Raw genomic sequence first — 17,026 nt, 5'->3', positions numbered from 1 at the left:
AATAATTATACAATTCTCAAATTAGTCAAGCTATGTATAACATTTATTAACACTTACATGCGTTATTGTGTTGTAAACTTCATAGTATATATTTTACATATTTTTTATATTACTACTCAGTCGAGTGATTAAAGATATATTTTATGTTATGCATTAATTATTTGAAAATAATATTTCTTATTTTTCTTGTAGCAGTTTATAAAATACATTAAATGCTCATACTTCATAAAATAAAGAATTATGATTCCCAATAATTATTAATTTCATAAACTTTTGAAAATTGTTTTGTACAAAACCAAAAAGTACATGAAAACAGGCACTATAGTTATTAAAAAGTTGTAGGTATATTGTAAATTAATATTGTGTATACATTTATGAATAATAACTAAAAATGAACTTTCAATCACATTCTTAAAGTTTTCTGAAAATGTATTGGCATATTTATGGAAGAAATTCATAATTATTAATGATTGGGAATCATTGGTCTACTGAGATCACATTTTTACAGTTCTGAGATCATATTTGAGAACAATAACAGTTAGATAGTTTGTAGAAAAATATAGGATAGCAATAAAACCTATTCTTTAAGGAAATATTGATTTGTATTTTAAAAAAGATGTCAATTATCCACACATTGTTTCATTCTCTTTTTGCCTGAACCATCTAAATCAAAATATAATTATATGAGTAAAATATAAAAAGGTATTAAAGAAATTTATAATTAAAGAATTAGGGCTATTTACCTCAGGAAAAATAATACCTTTCATCAATTGAAAATAGTAAAATTATCAATTTTACTTATATTATCTTCAGTTTTTTAAATTAATTTTGCTTCTTATTACATGGATAAAGTTTGGCTGGGCAATATTAACACACAGAAATATATGATGAATTAAATTTTAAAACAAAAATACTTATAAGTTATTGTTTAAGTTATTATTAAAAATTTATCTCTAAAATAAAGCCAGACAGTTTCTTCTATTATATTATATATAAAATATAATGTTATTACGTTTTAATATCATATGTTATTGCAGTTTCTTTTTCTTATTTCTATAGATAAACTTTTAATTTAATTTTTAGCTAAAATATAATATGTAGCGTAAAATAAATAATTAAATTTTCTTCTTGTTTTGAATTAAATCCCTTACATAACATATTTTATGCAAATACTTCTGTAAAACAACATGGAAGCACGTTAATAATTGTTATGAACGGAAATTATTTTAAAATTAATTGTAAGAGATAGTTAGAGAGTATTTAAATTAGTCATTCAGAACACATGTTCTTAAATTACTGTTTTGAAAACATTCGAGCACATGCAAATTATTAAAATCAATTTACGGATATTAAATGTGTAAAAAATATTAACAGTCTTTGCTATAACTCCACCAGTTGATAAATTCTTTGGCATTCTCTAAAGGAACTTATTGATTGTAATGTACGATTATAAATAACAATTACAGTTATTTCAATTTTTTTTGATAACGTAAGCAATAAAATTTTTATTTTTTACACTAATCTAGATTTGTGAAATGTATCATAGCTAATTCTGATATACACTATATGATAATGACTTTAAGTTCATATTTACTGGACAAGAAATAAATTTATAATGGCCTATTTCAATTTGATATATCAGAAGTAAGTAAATAAAAATAGACATACATACATATATACGTAGGCGTTGAAAAAAATGAGGAGGGCTTCCTACTATGTGCAACTCTATACATTTCGTCAAGGCGCCTCCCTAATATACATATATATGTAAATGTATATTTTTATAAATTGACTACATAATATGTACGTGAGGACGTGAAAATATTCCAGCTATATAAAATTAATACTGGTAATTTGCTACACTTTCATGGTAAGTTATATTTTCTATAAACTAACCAAGGGGAGACCATACTTTTGCAGCAGACCTTTATATAAACAAAAAATCATAATTAATATAAGTAGAAAATATAATAAAAGAAATTTAGCAATAAACTATTACTAAATCCAATAATTCATGGATTAGTAATTTAAATTTCTTAGGATATCTAAATTTTGATATAATACATACCTTAGACATGAATATGGCATTGTATCTACTTGATGCCACAACATGATTGCTAAAAATATACTCCAAGTGCGTAAAGGACATAATATGGTAGCCAATGTCCCATATGCTAGCCAGAAGAAATAAGCCATACACGTTTGCATCATGATTAATAATATTATTGGTAAATATTGTAGGACAAAACAAATCTTAGATAATGGTTTCTCATTTGGTTTAATATTTTGTAACCTGTAAAATCATTAAATTAAATTTTGTTTCATTATGTGTATATTTATTTAGTGATATGCATAAATATAATGCAAGCTGTGACAAAAAGTCTTACCGTTTTGTTTACATTTTGTCTTACCGTTTATCCACTCTATTAGCTAAGATTAGCATCAATGGTAGATGAAAAGAAAATAATTGGAAAAATCCGTAAGCATAAGTAAAAGCACCGGGTAAGAAAGATTTTCCAATAAATGTTCCCCATGCAAAAATTACACCTGTCTGATTTTCTATTACTTCACCAACAGCCCATGGACCTTAAAAGTAAATATTTCGTTTTTGTAAAATTGCATGTTCAACAAATATGATAAATTAATAAATGCTAGTTAATTAAATGCTTACCAACTGTTAAATATAATGTATACAATACTAATGGAAAAAACAGACGATCAACTGTAGATAATATCCATAATTTTCTAACCCATGAATAAAAAAATTGTATTCTGAATCTTGGTCGATGCATCTGTTTCCCTAATTAGGGAAAAGTTCCAATTTTAATTTTCTACTTAACATTAAGAACTTTCTAGCAATATTTAATGAAAGTTTACTCACTCTCACACAATATATGAAGGAAACGAAGTACACACAATGGGATTACTAATAAAACTAATACTGTTCCAAAGAGGAATTGGAACTAGATAAGAAAAAGATTATATCAATACCTAAATTTGCGCAAACAGGAAATTATTTTGTAATATATCTATTAAGCTACTTACAATATTACTAACGTTAGACATAAGTATAAGTCTAGGTAAAACGCGAAATGATAAACGTGATCCATCAAGAGCAAATGGTTGAACTACTGTTGCTTCTCTTTCATCCATGTCGGAAACCCTTACCTGTGATTACTTTTTTTGTTATTAATTTTCAATACACAAAGCGTTATGTAATATCACTAATATTTAGCGTTATAAAGCAAAAAAATAACAAAAAGTAAATGAACATATTTTACTAAACTCGAATAGTATGTATTCCCTTTCTATAATCTGTGGTGTTCCATCTCAAAACATAGAGTGGTCCTTTAACATGTTCACATTCAGACCAAGGTTCATCATCTAACTGAACCTCGACAATCTTTATTAACGCTATCGAGAATGCCAATATCCTACAAAAACAAGAACGTGTAACGATAAAAATCAAGAATAATATACAATATTTAAATATAAGAAAAAACATACACTTCATTGTAGAAAAATATTTACCTAATATGTGTAGATTTAATAACAGATATTATATTCTCTTTCCTGGGCATTGTATACAAAGCATGTTTAGGATTAGTTATTAGTACTACAGGCCATTCTTTGTGTTTTACATCAATGAACGAAAATTGACCATGGTCAATTGCTCCTAAACGATACCTGAAAATAAACATAAACAAATATTACAATCATTTATAACTTAATATAACAAATAAGCGAATGTGCTTCTTATTATAATGAATATAAAGTACAAATAGTTTACATTCTGTTATCTTTCCAATCTGCTAACTCTAATTCAAGGAATCCTCCTCGTTGTAGAGTGTACATATTAGGTACTGCTCCGCCAAGCGTATGATAATGTCCACAAAGATATACCATACTTTCTTTATGTTTGCCTGAAAGTATATTTTAGAATTTCTCTAAAAATTATACTTTTAAAATAATATGTATTATCATTGAAAATTTTGGGATCATACATCATTCTGCACAAACAAATTAAAGTAAAATTAGAATTTCAAGATTTTACTTATTGAAACAATAATAAAATAAGTTAATAATCCAATATGTTTAGATGTAAGAGTATATATTTTGTTAATTATTACCTATGATATTTCTAATGCTGGTATTAGTTTGTGATAGTATGCAGGATGTGGGATAATGACCAAACCATATTATAAAATCTGCATTATTATCCTTGGACTTATCTACTAAATTGTATATACTTTTAATTTCATGCTCATCTAACATGCCAACAAAATTGAATGGTCTTCTCGGGCCAGGTTTTAAGCAAGCATCTATTGCAATAAATGTATAATATTTTGAACCAACATTTATGGTATACATATAAGATCTTGGGTGCTTCTGTCCTTGAATAGAATAGTTTGAATAATAATTATTTTTTGATTCAAGACTTAATACATTGAAATTATCTGAAATAAATTTAAATAATATAATGTAAATAATATTATATATTTTAGCATATAATTTTTTTTAATAAAAATTGGTCTTAAAAATGTGTACTATGTTATTATCCCTACCATGATTGCCTCTCACATCTAACCACAAAGTCTTTCTGGTAACTTCAGTATCATCTAAAACACGCTTATAATATTTCCATTCTTCCAATATTTGCTTTGATCCCATTTTATCCTTGGCTTTTGCATCTGTGAGATCACCTGTTGAATCATTCATTATTTTATCCATAGTATAAAATTTATTTTATAAAAGAATATTATTAATATCAAATGAAATTTACCTGAAGCAAGAACAACAGTAGGTTTAATACTGCTCACAGTAACATTACAAAATTCCTTTAGCTCTGTTATTCTAAATGGATCTTGAAATATGCTTATATGTATATCTGATATCTAAAAAGATTTAAGGCATAAATAACACTGATTCAGAAATCAACTAAAGGCAGACACAACTTACTTATGTATAATTCCTAAATACACAAATATTTTTATGAGAAATACAAACCTGTAAAAACCACATTAGCTGGTCAAAAGATTCTCCAATATCATAAAATTTTGGCTCTGACCATCCTTTTTTCACATCCTTGTTATGCAAAGTATCATCTAGTATATGATTATCAACATTGATCAGATCAGCAACATTTGCTACAAATATCGATAACATTAGTACAAAGACTAGGAGGATTACGGTGGATTTCGTTATTTTCATTTCTAAAGGGACTCCTTAAATGCTTTACACGACAATTTTCTTATCAGAGCCGACCACGTTCTATGTACTTTCAATGTTTACAAATTCTATATGTTAGGTTATAGTTTGAGATACATATGACATCTGGAATGACACGGTTTATAGAGACCGGAAAATAATTTGGAATTTGAATTTTTCATAGTTTCACAATTTGCCGTGATCGATTGACAATTATATATCACAATATAATCACAATCAAGTATCTGATCATTGTAAAGCATCGAAGAAAAGAATTGACATGTTCTGCGCATGATAGATTTTAGCAGTGATGCTCATGAAACATTTATTATGGCTAGCTTTGTGTTTCTTTTATTGCGTATCTACCTTGATACGTCACGATTATGATTGCGAATGTTCTAACATTTTAGCGCGAATTTTAAATCTTATAAGATTCTGATGGCTCATGTTATTATAATTTATATTTAATAACACATGTTACATACAAATTGCATTAATATATATGTATATAACTTTTATAGCTACATATATATCGAGGTCTTTTGAAGATTTAACATGTTTATAATAAAGTATGTAATAAAAATATGCTTTATGGATAAAATGTAAAATTAAAGGTGACGATGAAAACCACTGCAACCATCACCACTAATAATTTTCTTATTCGAGCGAGAACAAATCCGTGAGCGCTGTTCGTGAGTGTATGTGCGGTGTCAATGTGTCCCTGTAGGAAAAATAAGGGTAGTGCTCAACAGTGACATATGTGGCTGATTTTTAATTGAAGCAACGCAACGCTCTCCTTCGTGATGTTCTAATTTTTATTCTCTTGACACTATTTGCAGCTACTTGCAACCGTACGTCTTGTTTTAATTCTTTTTAACGTATATTATTATTACATATTATATGTTCGATTCATTCCATTTTTACGTTTCAGAGAAACGGATTGTACATTTGTATAACCTAATTTTATATAAATGATAGCTTTATTAATATGCCGACTTTATGCAGAAATCTTTGTGGTCGTGCTGATTTCCTTAATTTATATAAACTGACAAGGATATATGTGAATGTCTATATATAGATAAGCTCACCTTTAAAAAGATTAGATTTTTTTAATGGCTTGAAAAGGTTGAAATCGATTTTAAATTTAAGCCGTCGAGTAGGAAATAGTTTGGTTAATACGATGTATAATAGTTGTTAATTAACTTATGGTTAATCTTTTATTGATAATAAAACTTATATTTTCTTATAAATTGGTTCCACGCATACAGAGCGGAAGAATATGATAAATGTAAAATATAAATCTTTTTCATATAATAAATTGCGTATGATCAATCGTAATATTCAATTGAAGGATGAGAAATTCGGAAGTGAAGTTCCTTTTGAAGTAGAGCAACGAAACGTGACACGAATATCTACTTTAGTACTTAAAATGCTTGACTTATTACGGTTAATCTATCGAACTTATAGCGTTTGTTATTCGCTTAATTTCTACTTTATACGACCTTAAATTAGTTATGTTAATTCCTATGTAAATTTATATGAATGCATATAAATAATTAATTTCTATTTAAAATAAAATATTCAATATTACTTTTCTTATTTTTACTAATTTTATTTGTAAAAAAGGGGAAGTGAGAAATAGTATAGATATTTGAAATATGAAACATGTTAATGTAAATAATTATATCACTTTTAAAAAGCAGATGATTATCAAATGAAAAATGTTTCTATCTATTTTGATTTTTTGAAAAATAATATTTCAGATGGCATCTAGTGCACTCGAAGAAAAGATCAATAAAATTCGGCAACAAAATGAAGAAATTAGGAGGAGATACGAGGTATGTATTATGATATAGTAAAAGTTTATATTAAGTTTTATACATATACACTTTATGCTTCAATATTGCATTATATATGTAAAGCAAGTCTATTCCTTGACTGTGAGGTCAAAATTAAATAAATATACACTTTATGTTTCACAAATCATTCTTATTGCATTAGGAAGTTGAAGAAGATAAAAAAAATGCAGCCAAACTGAATGCTTTGGTGCAAATGGTACCATCAACAGATTGGCCAGAAAGGAAAGAACCACCAGAGTTTTCAAATCCTCCTAAAACCAAACCGAAATCAACCAAAGAAAAATATGAATATACATTGCAATCTCATGGTGGGGAAGGGAAAAAAATTCACTCTTTTGCTCAGGTATTAATAGAATTTATTTTCTACTGTGTTAAATTTAACATATGTGTGTATGAATATATTTGTTTATTAATTATGAGAATGAAATATCATTTAGGGAGAAGGACCACCACCGGATCCTAAATATAATTTTTTGGCAGATTCTGAAAGGGAAGAACCTACTATAGAATACACAAAAGAAAATAGTGGGAATAGGTCTCATCATAAAGCAACAAGAGGGAGTTTCAGAAAAAAGATTAGTGGAAGAGAGGGTAATCAGAAAGTATGTAATAATATTTTATTTATAAATTTAATTAATTATATCAAATGTAAGAGACTTCATTTTTATACATAGGATATTAAACCAAACAAAGGAAATTACAGAGATGAATCTCAACCAGGATATGATGCCTGGAGAGCAGAAAGGAATCGTATCGACGAGGATCGTATTAGTAGACAAAGAACTGCAGAGGGAAATTGGCGTCGAGAATGGGATAATGATAAAGTAATAAATAATTATTTTCTTATGGATGAAGCAATATCAGATTGATAAATTGTTAAAATTGTAGGTTCATATCATAGATGATGGAATAAAAAAATCATCAAGGCCTACATTAGGAGACTTTACGAAAAAAGATCATAAAGATTCCGACCGGAAATATCATGCTAATAGTATGTTCAAATGTTATTATTAAAGTTTCATATTTTATGAAGATATTGTTGAAATATTGTTTTTAGATAATGAATATGTCAATTACACTCGCGGTGGTGGTCATCGTGCTCATCGTGGTTCAACAAAGAATTTTTATAGTAACTATGAAAATCGGTCTCATAATATCTATGATCAACATAGGAATAATACAGCAGCATCAGCAAAAACTTCTGTTTCTCCAACTTCTGAAGAAAGAACTGTTATTGCAACTGATAAGAGTATCAAGGTTACAGTAAATCAAAGCAATTTGATAAAAGGACCAGTGATGAGCGTAAAAGGTATTGTAAAAAATGTTATGTAAATCTAGTTTTTGAACAAGTGTGATAAATATAAATTTCCTAAGATATAAATGTAAATTTTAGTGAATTCACCAAGCATAGCTGGAACGGGAAGAGTTGGGCCACGACAAAGAACTCGTGTAACGTACAGTCATTCAGATGTTGACGTTCCTCCGTCCGAAGGTGAACCTTTCTTTCGCCAAAAGTCATTTGAAGATAAGTCGAAAGGAACTTATTTTAATAATCAAAAGTTCTCTAATTTGAAGAGGTCTCATTCGCAAAAGAAGAAAGAGAACGAGACAAAATATCAGTACCATCAAAGGAAAGATATAAAGAAGGAAGATAGCGATGGAAATTCATACAAGCATTATGATAATGAATTTAAATCTTACACACAGAAGGATCAACAAAGATCTTATTCTAGTAAATCACCAAAGCTTTCGAGAGGAAATATGAAGATAACAAAACACGATTCTTCAAGTGTAAATGCTTCACAGAAACGCGATGCTGAAGAGTGTTCAACTTCTGATCAAGTAAAACTTGAACAGAATTTTGAACCGAATATTGAACATAATAGAGAACAAAATCCAGAACAGAATACTGAACATGATATAGCAGAGGATAGTAACACATTACAGGAAACTAAATCTGAAGCAAATGAAAGTTTTAATATGGAAAATGTGCAATCGAACATTGAGAATGACATTACGAAAAAAGTGTCGTCAACGAAAGATGGAGAAACTGAAAAAATTTTTTTTACTTCGATATCAGGTACAGATAATCCTGAATACATCGCTGAAGATAGTATGAATAAAAATAATGTTGAAGATAAAGAAGCGTGCTCAGATTCTCTTGCAAATAACGTAACAGAAGATTTGCAAAAAAATAGTAATACGTCTTCCGAGGTATCGGTTCCAGATAATGTTCAGTCTAATGAGGAACTTATGCCAAACGCAAGTAATGAGGTATTAAACAATATTGTTGCGAAAAATACTACATTTTTACATGAAGATGATCAACAATCATCGGAACAAATTACAAAGCAGCTTGTAAACGACGACTGTGATAATATTGAAAGCGAAGTTACGGTGCAACGAAGTATAGAGGAAGTAACAGATAATTCTGTTTCTTTGTTCGAAGATAAAACATGTTCTGTGATAGAAAGTAATAATCAGTCGGTATGCAATAATGAGTTAGTACAGGAAGAACAGTTAGTGCAGAAAGAAACATTGAATATAGAAAAACAAACGGATCTTGTTTTAGAAAACAAGACTGAATCACCTAATCAAAATTTAGAGGATGCTCTAAATTTTTGCGAAATAAAATCTGAGAACTCTCTTAGTCCTGCAAATGTGGAAGAAGATTTAGTAGAAGATACTAAAGAGAAAATTGAGAAAATGAAGGACGAGAAAGAGGAAAAAGTGAATGAAGAAAATGAAAAAACATATTGCAATAAAAACAGTACCAGTTCTTAATAACACGTGTACAATAACGTAGTTATACTGGTACTTTTTGATGTTAGAAACATTTCTAATGCTCATTACGACTAAAAATATTATGTTAACATATAATTAGGAACAAATTTTATGAAAATGCTAACTACTGAAAATTTCTTTTAGTCATTAGAAATTAGATTATTAATTTTCAGTTTATGATTTTAAAGTATTTTACAGCAATAAAAGTAAGTGCATTTTAACTGGTCAGTTCATCAGCGTTAAAAAATTTGAAACATTTATTTTTAAATTTTTTAATCTTTTTGGCAAAGTATCCGAAAGACATTTTTTAAAATAACGCATTTTCGAATCATTATAACTAAGTGATCATACTTGCGCACAATCGTTAATGTTATTTAATTAATCCTTTGCGGATTTACATTTGAATATTTTTTGCGGTAACATTACTTCTTTTAACGACTCTCCTGTAATTGTCACAAGGCCTGCCGGATGGGTTATTAATTAGTGAGTTTATTAGTAGGCTCCAGATAAAAAAACACTCTCCTTTGCCTTTTTCTTTATTTCTCTTTTTTTTCTTCGTAATATTACAGCATCACAAGTCACATAAATAATGTTATTTTTGTTGAAGATCCAAGTTTAATCTTTGTTTTTTTATTTTTTTAGAAAAGTAAAAAACCGCAAAGGATTAGCGCACTAAAAGTTAATCACTACAGTTCTTTTACAATACATAGAAATTGACAAGGCCGTGACTCGTATTTCTTGATATTTTATATCAAATTTTACGACAATAGAATACTGACATCGGTTCAGATATTCCGCTCGAATGATATTTTTATAATTGGCTATAGCAATTAATTATATATTGGAGATTGATATATATGTATACAGAGGAAAAGTCGTATACTTCAATATTTCGAGAGCTGTTGATTTAGAAAGGAAGAAAAAAAAAAAAAAAAAAAAAAGAAAAAGCAATCGTTTATAACATTCTAAATATTATAACATTAAAAGATAGGCTATATTTATTTATCTTTAGTCAAAAGCAATGTTATGTTACTTTATAGTTTATATAATTTATTTGCATCTTTTTACTAAAAGATTATTTATTGCACGTTTCCTTTTTTTATTATTATATAATATTTTGTTACATGCTTGCTTCATGTTTTATTTTTCATTTATGAGATGAGATATTAACAAATTGGCTGAAAGATGCACCGCTAAATACTAAATAAGAAGAAAGAAAAACAATAGAATTGGATTTCTAGTAGTTCAAAGAGGGAAATAATTCATAAAACACACAATTGTTTATTTTTTATATTGTTGGTTAAACAAGAAATGTGGTTATATGTTTATTTGTAATTCTTTATTCGATAAAAAGTTAATGAAGTCTAAGATTTATGAAGTATATGTGATAAACTGTAATGACCAAAATTATAAACGTTGATAGAATGATTTTAGTTACTTTTTATTAATTATATTCGTTTTCTTTTTTTGTTATTTTAATTATTTCCACCGATTAAAAATAAGTGCCATCGTAATCCTTCATTTTACGAGTTCGTGTCTTTTTTTAATTTTGTTTAGGTGCCATTAGTTTTCAAATTGTTCCTCAAACCCCTCTGTGCTATGATCTTCCATCATTGGCTTGTTTCAAATTTGGTGGTGCGTAATCCAAAGCTTTCATCAGATTCGTTATTCTCAGCCACAGTTTTCTATCTTTAAGATTATTCTGATACTTAAAAAAAAAAAGAAAAAAAAACAATAAAAATTGTTAGTAAAATTTTGTTGTCTCTTTTCCCTTAGTCATATAAAAAGTTACCTGTTGACAAATTTGTAAAAATAAAAATGCGTTTGAATTATGAGGTTTTTTTAATAAAAAACCTCATAAGATTTAGATTATTTAGAGCTTCATTTTTTAATTTCGTTGTAAAGAAATTAATTCGACTTTATCGCTGCTAGGCTATAATGTTTTATGGTCTATGGATTGCACAATTTTAAAACTTGTTTATAACTAAAAAACTAGAGAGAACATCTAGAAAAAACTAATTTTAATTAATTCTGTGGATTCTAAACATTCATTTGAACTATCAGAAGTTAAAAAATTGTCTAGTATTGGCTGTGCTATGACAATTCTTAAGGTTCAATGGAATTATCATTGTAAGTATTTACAAATAATTAAGAGATTTCCACTTTATATGATAATATATTATAACACTTTAGTAAGTTTAAAAAAATATACCAAAATATAAATTTACTTTGATCATTTCCGTATAGCATTGCGCAAACTCGTCGTATCTTTCAAGCGTCATATTTAAAAGGCATAAATAGCCCCACACATCCACATTGTGATTATTAATCCTATTTGCTTCAGACAGAGACATTTCTGCCTCGTGAAACTGGTTCAACTGAAACAAAATATGTCTGTTACAAAAAAGATTTATAAATTTTGGCATATAACGACACTATTCACAATTGATTGATTATAATATAAGATAATATTAAAACAATTATTTCTTACCTCATAACAACTGATACCAACTCCTAGCCAAGTTAGACAAGTTGGTGAGGATTTGCATGCGCTCAAAAAAATCTTTCTTGCGCGATCGAAATTTCCAGTATCGTAATAATAATATCCCAATCTGATATTATTTGAAAAAGATTATATGTATTACTTAAAATGTATTACATTAAAAATACATTGACTTATTTATTATTACTTGAAATTTATAGGATGATTGCTATTATTACCTAACTTCCACTAAATGTAGATCATCAGGTCTATCAAATAGCATACGTGCAAATTCGTAGCATTCTATTGCTTTTTCTGTGTTTCCTATTTTGAAGTAACAATGGCCCGTTAAACTACTGACCGAATAATCCTGGATAGACAAATTGAGAGGTATTGAAAAATCTGTCATAAACATTATTGGAATTATATTCCGTTTATAAAATATATCGTTGTGATTTAACTTTTGCATTTGATAATTGAAAGATATAGACCATTCCATAATCGCATCGAATTTCTTCTAGATGCGATAATGCATTCTCGTATTTGCCAGACATATAATGTTCTACTGCCATGTAATATAGAACGTGCATGGATCGACCGGAATTTTCCATTTCCTGTGCTAACGCGAGTGCTGCTAGCTGGAACCGTTTAATTTATGCTTTCAAAGATACATTAGTATGTAAAGTACTTTCTATTGCACTTTTTTATTTATTGTATTCAATTATTTTTGCCATAGTAAAACAATACGTAGTAAAATTACGAATTTTATATTAAAAATCGTTTACCTCACAAAAGTTCAGTTTTAGTAAAAATGTTGTAACCATTATATACACATTATCATTGGGACAGTGAATCGTGGTCCAAGAAAGTGGTTCTTGATCTAGTATTATTGTACGAGATTTGTCTTGCATACATTTCTTTGCAATACGAAGCGTAAGATCTACTCCTAAATAATATTAGATGTATTTTCAGTTACTTGTATTGTTTTGATTTTTTCATTTCAGTTTTTTCTTTATATTTTTCTTTACCAACAAGAAATAATCGCAAGAAGATAAAGAATTTTCGTACCTGGATAGTATTCTGTTCGTATAAAAAAAAGATGTAAAATAGTCCAGCCTTCAAAAAATCGTGGATATAAATAAGTGATAGCTCTGAGGAAAATCTCAGTTTCTTTGTATTCTCTATTTTCAAAAAGAATCATCGCATACACTAATAATCTGAAACCGTTATAATTTACGATCACGTATCTTTATTTTATGTTTATATTAATAACGAGTTGTAATGGATAATGGTGTTTTACATACGCCATTGCATGTTGATGATTTAAAGTGATTGCTTCTAAGCAACATTCTTTTGCACGTTCGATGTCACCTATTTTCTTAAGAAATATGGCATATTGAGTCCAAGGATGCGGGTCAGTTTTATTCGATGCTATTACCTGATGACAAGAATTATAGATTTTAGATATTAAAAGCATTTAGAAAGATGTCTGTTTCATTGAAATTACTTAATTTTTTATATTACAATTGAAAAAGATGGTTTACTTTTGTATAATAGTCTCTAGCCTCTTCGAAATTTCCAAGCTCATAAGCTTCTTCAGCATAGAAATATATCAGCTTCAGGTTTAGGTCGTTTTCCAAATCTTGCGTAAATCGGCATTCGAGCATTTGATTTATGGCAAGATGCATTTGTTCCACTAAATATGTGTATACAGAGCAGATAAAATTCTGTGAAAGTTTTAGGTAATGTAATTAATTAAATTCAACAACCCAAAAATTTTGTATATTAAGAAGACAGGAAAATATAGGAGCTGTACATGAGATTCCTTAGAATCGATTAAATTTTTAGGCATTTTGAATTTTTGATCTATCAGGAGGGGAACTTTCATTCTCAATGTATTGCGTACAGATAAGTATACTCCAGTTTTGTAAAGGTATTGAGTGAAACACGTTAACTCGTCCTGAAATGTATCAACTTCCCTTTGATTACTGAAGTATATTTAAAAAATATTTTTATAATACATTACCGATTCTGGATCGAAGCAATATTTTTCTTGTGGTTTCTCCCCTTTACTATTCAATTTTTTATTCTCGTCACAAAAATCCTAGCTTAAAAAACATAAAGAGTTCATTAATTATAGAATATATTACATTTTAACAATAAAAATTCATAAATTATATATAGATTATATTGATCATTTTCATACTCGATAACATTCTGTGAGGACTTGCGCCAATTTTTGAATGCAGTGCATGTACTGCGCTTCCGCTACGTCAGCAGAATATACATAATGTTGTTTCTTTTCCGATTTAGGTATCATATCATTTATTCTAAAGTAATATTAAACAAGGATAGCTTATTAAATTTCTCTTTTGAAATGATGGAACTTGTAATCGAATAGGATGAAAATAGGTTAAAATTACAAATCTTACAAGTTTGTGAAATCCTTTTCGATTCTACAAGCGACCAGAGGTTCGTAAAGTTCTATTTCAATTACTATGATTGTCGGCTCTCCATTCTCTATAGTAATTGGTTCACTTGCTTTTTGTGCTGTTTCAGTTTCCGATTGAATCGATTGCGTGTTCTAAAATCAAATATTTCTCTATTAATATTATTTTTACTAATATCGAAATATTGAAATATTGTATGTTTTACCTTTGATGTTTTACTTCTTTTATCTTTCTCTTTCACTTCTTTGCGTTGTGTTCCTGTACTAAAAATATTTTGCTCGAGCCCTACTTTTTCAGATATGTCTGACGGATTGAACTTATACAATTGTCCTATGACTCGACAATTTTTTCCTGTGTAAGCATCATTTTTAACGTATCAAGAATTTAGCAATAAAGTGTTTGCATATTGTAGAATGATAGAATTTACTGCCTGGAAAAAGAAGTTCGGAGACATCGACGTAGCATTGATACAGCTGTGTTGTAAATGATGAAGCGTTTTTCGATTTCGTCGGAGAAGTTTTCCCCGTTATTTCAAATTGAAAGGGCCAATATTTGTATCTTCACAGAAATCATTCGTAATTAATATTTTTATGATAAAATAATTATATAATATGAATATTAAACTATTATTATGTATTTTCATAAAAGATATTTAAATATTTATTACTTTCTAATATGATCCCGCATCGCTTCGATTCCACTCTCCCATAAGATACACCGATTCAAGGAATTCCATTCTATTCGTGGCATATCTTCGCATATTTTCTTCTACAAAATGGATAATGATAATAGTTAATAAACAACACAACTAACATCATGCAAAAGTAAGCCGGTACCGCTAAGTCAATCTGCTTATTAAATTTATTTTTCACTCCCATAAAGTCGCAGTCTAGTTTGTATTTAGATAACTGAGCTCGATTATCTATATGACGTAAACTGTTCCATCGTTTTGTTCTCTCGATGTCTCGATACTTCATCCAAAGACCATGATCGAAAATTATGTTTTCTGGAACCTGAAACGAAACACAAATGTCACAAAATATTTATATACAATCTTCTTTATTGACTAAGTTCTTTAGCGCTCACCGGATATTACAAAATAAGCGAGTATGATAGAGGAATGTCTACAGTTTTTACCATCTTGCTCATTATAAGTACCTCGTTATTAATATACGCTATCGTGCCAGCTTTGTATTGAAGACTTTCTGTGAAAATTTCTGGTACATTATACATGCTCTCGATGGTAACGTGAAGAAAGTTCATTGCTTCGTTTGGTTGAAAAATCGGTACATGATCTTGCAAAGCTGTTACCGTAAGACGCGGAAGATTCTGCCACGAAATTAATTCACCATCAAAGGAAAAGGTAGGTGTTTCTAAAATTAGCTTCTCGGTGAAATTGTTTCCCCCTAAAATTTTTAAATTTTCTTACTTCAATTTAGCTCTAATTTTGCAGGGAAAATAATTTTTAATTTGTTGAATTAGTCGATGCTTGAATTTTTTAATTTGAGAAATCTTTAATTTAAGAGCATCGGAGAAAATTTGAACTTTATAAATTTTTAATTTCTATAATTTTGAAATTATGTTACTCACCTAATATTATTGGCATCAAATCGAAATTACATATCCATAATAACTGTGGTGTGGGAAGTGCTGCAGATTTTGTACTGAATATTGATTTTTTCTTAACTTCATTTTTGTTAACTTCATCTGATGGAGTTTGTGCTTCCATCGCGTCGTTTATGATTTGGACAGTTTTTACTATGTATAAACGTGCAGTTATTAATATTAAAAGGCAGACAGGATTATTATATAATAAATAATTAACTGAGCGATATAAATTAATATTTACTTAGTACAGGAATTGATACAACTGAATTAACCATTTGTTTATCTTTTAAAGTAACTGGCAAATTAACAGAGAAATCGATAACATGAATTGTGTTGTCTTTACAATCCGATTTGATTAATGTTGGATTACTCTCGCCCAAGATAACACCATTATGTTCTACTGTGATTGATATGTTCGTGTCTTCCTTTCTTATCTAAATTTTTAAATAATAAATTATTAAATTATTAATAATATTTACTTATGATCAACGATATAGATACTTAAAAACTATAAACAAATTTTTTATATTATAAAAAAATCTTCTCCTTTTGCCACGAAACTTACGATATTTTCGATGGTATGTATAATTAACTTGATATTTTTTTCGCCCATTGAAATCCACTCCTCCATTCTA

General features: G+C 28.4%; 3 protein-coding genes across 7 annotated transcripts; 1 reads left to right on the top strand and 2 right to left on the bottom strand.

Moving 5' to 3' along the window:
- Positions 1-21: 21 nt before the first annotated feature.
- Positions 22-5,529, bottom strand: LOC126873936 (transmembrane protein 62-like). Of its 3 annotated transcripts, none has more exons than XR_007692597.1 (14): positions 5,008-5,529; positions 4,784-4,895; positions 4,566-4,703; positions 4,131-4,457; positions 3,791-3,923; positions 3,532-3,687; positions 3,287-3,434; positions 3,046-3,168; positions 2,882-2,963; positions 2,672-2,800; positions 2,412-2,586; positions 2,069-2,293; positions 744-1,925; positions 22-663 (listed from the first exon to the last, which is right to left on the bottom strand). XR_007692597.1 is itself a non-coding variant. In XM_050635336.1 (13 exons), exons 1-13 carry the CDS (start codon positions 5,209-5,211, stop codon positions 1,892-1,894), a joined length of 1,986 nt encoding a protein of 661 aa, XP_050491293.1. In that variant the 5' UTR covers positions 5,212-5,529; the 3' UTR covers positions 22-1,891. The 3 variants fall into 3 exon arrangements, 1 of the variants encoding a protein (XP_050491293.1); XR_007692596.1 differs by having other exon boundaries at positions 22-1,175; positions 1,673-1,925; XM_050635336.1 differs by having other exon boundaries at positions 22-1,925.
- Positions 5,530-5,878: 349 nt separating this feature from the next.
- On the top strand, positions 5,879-11,694 carry LOC126873908 (uncharacterized). 3 transcript variants are annotated; one of them, XM_050635278.1, is made up of 9 exons: positions 5,879-6,059; positions 6,140-6,496; positions 6,972-7,046; positions 7,210-7,410; positions 7,505-7,669; positions 7,742-7,891; positions 7,956-8,058; positions 8,125-8,376; positions 8,461-11,694. In XM_050635278.1, exons 2-9 carry the CDS (start codon positions 6,488-6,490, stop codon positions 9,849-9,851), a joined length of 2,346 nt encoding a protein of 781 aa, XP_050491235.1. In that variant the 5' UTR covers positions 5,879-6,059; positions 6,140-6,487; the 3' UTR covers positions 9,852-11,694. The 3 variants fall into 3 exon arrangements, with proteins under 3 accessions (XP_050491235.1, XP_050491244.1, XP_050491226.1); XM_050635287.1 differs by lacking the exon at positions 6,140-6,496 and having other exon boundaries at positions 5,880-6,059; XM_050635269.1 differs by lacking the exons at positions 5,879-6,059; positions 6,140-6,496 and adding an exon at positions 6,532-6,881.
- Positions 10,768-17,022, bottom strand: LOC126878224 (cilia- and flagella-associated protein 70-like). Its single transcript, XM_050640793.1, is given in 21 exon segments — positions 10,768-11,460; positions 11,462-11,559; positions 12,080-12,229; positions 12,343-12,463; positions 12,573-12,703; positions 12,825-12,971; positions 13,119-13,279; positions 13,402-13,550; positions 13,638-13,771; positions 13,878-14,060; positions 14,150-14,293; positions 14,540-14,663; positions 14,766-14,917; positions 14,989-15,134; positions 15,211-15,341; positions 15,451-15,551; positions 15,620-15,796; positions 15,942-16,189; positions 16,374-16,541; positions 16,633-16,825; positions 16,957-17,022. Coding segments are annotated over 21 exon segments (2,970 nt in total). The 3' UTR covers positions 10,768-11,414.
- Positions 17,023-17,026: the final 4 nt, after the last annotated feature.

Source organism: Bombus huntii, chromosome 2 (assembly GCF_024542735.1).
Source record: "Bombus huntii isolate Logan2020A chromosome 2, iyBomHunt1.1, whole genome shotgun sequence".
Classification (NCBI taxonomy): Eukaryota; Metazoa; Arthropoda; class Insecta; order Hymenoptera; family Apidae; genus Bombus; species Bombus huntii.
This window is presented reverse-complemented; position numbering and strand designations above follow the sequence as displayed.

Coding starts and splice junctions, on each gene's coding strand:
- LOC126873908 (XM_050635269.1), top strand. Junction 7,670..7,741: donor GAAGAGAGGGTAATCAGAAA/GTATGTAATAAT, acceptor TTTTATACATAG/GATATTAAACCAAACAAAGG. Junction 8,059..8,124: donor CCGGAAATATCATGCTAATA/GTATGTTCAAAT, acceptor TATTGTTTTTAG/ATAATGAATATGTCAATTAC.
- LOC126873936 (XM_050635336.1), bottom strand. CDS start 5,211: ATGAAAATAACGAAATCCACCGTAATCCTCCTAGTCTTTGTACTAATG. Junction 2,964..3,045: donor TGTCTAACGTTAGTAATATT/GTAAGTAGCTTA, acceptor TTTCTTATCTAG/TTCCAATTCCTCTTTGGAAC. Junction 2,801..2,881: donor CCTTCATATATTGTGTGAGA/GTGAGTAAACTT, acceptor TTCCCTAATTAG/GGAAACAGATGCATCGACCA.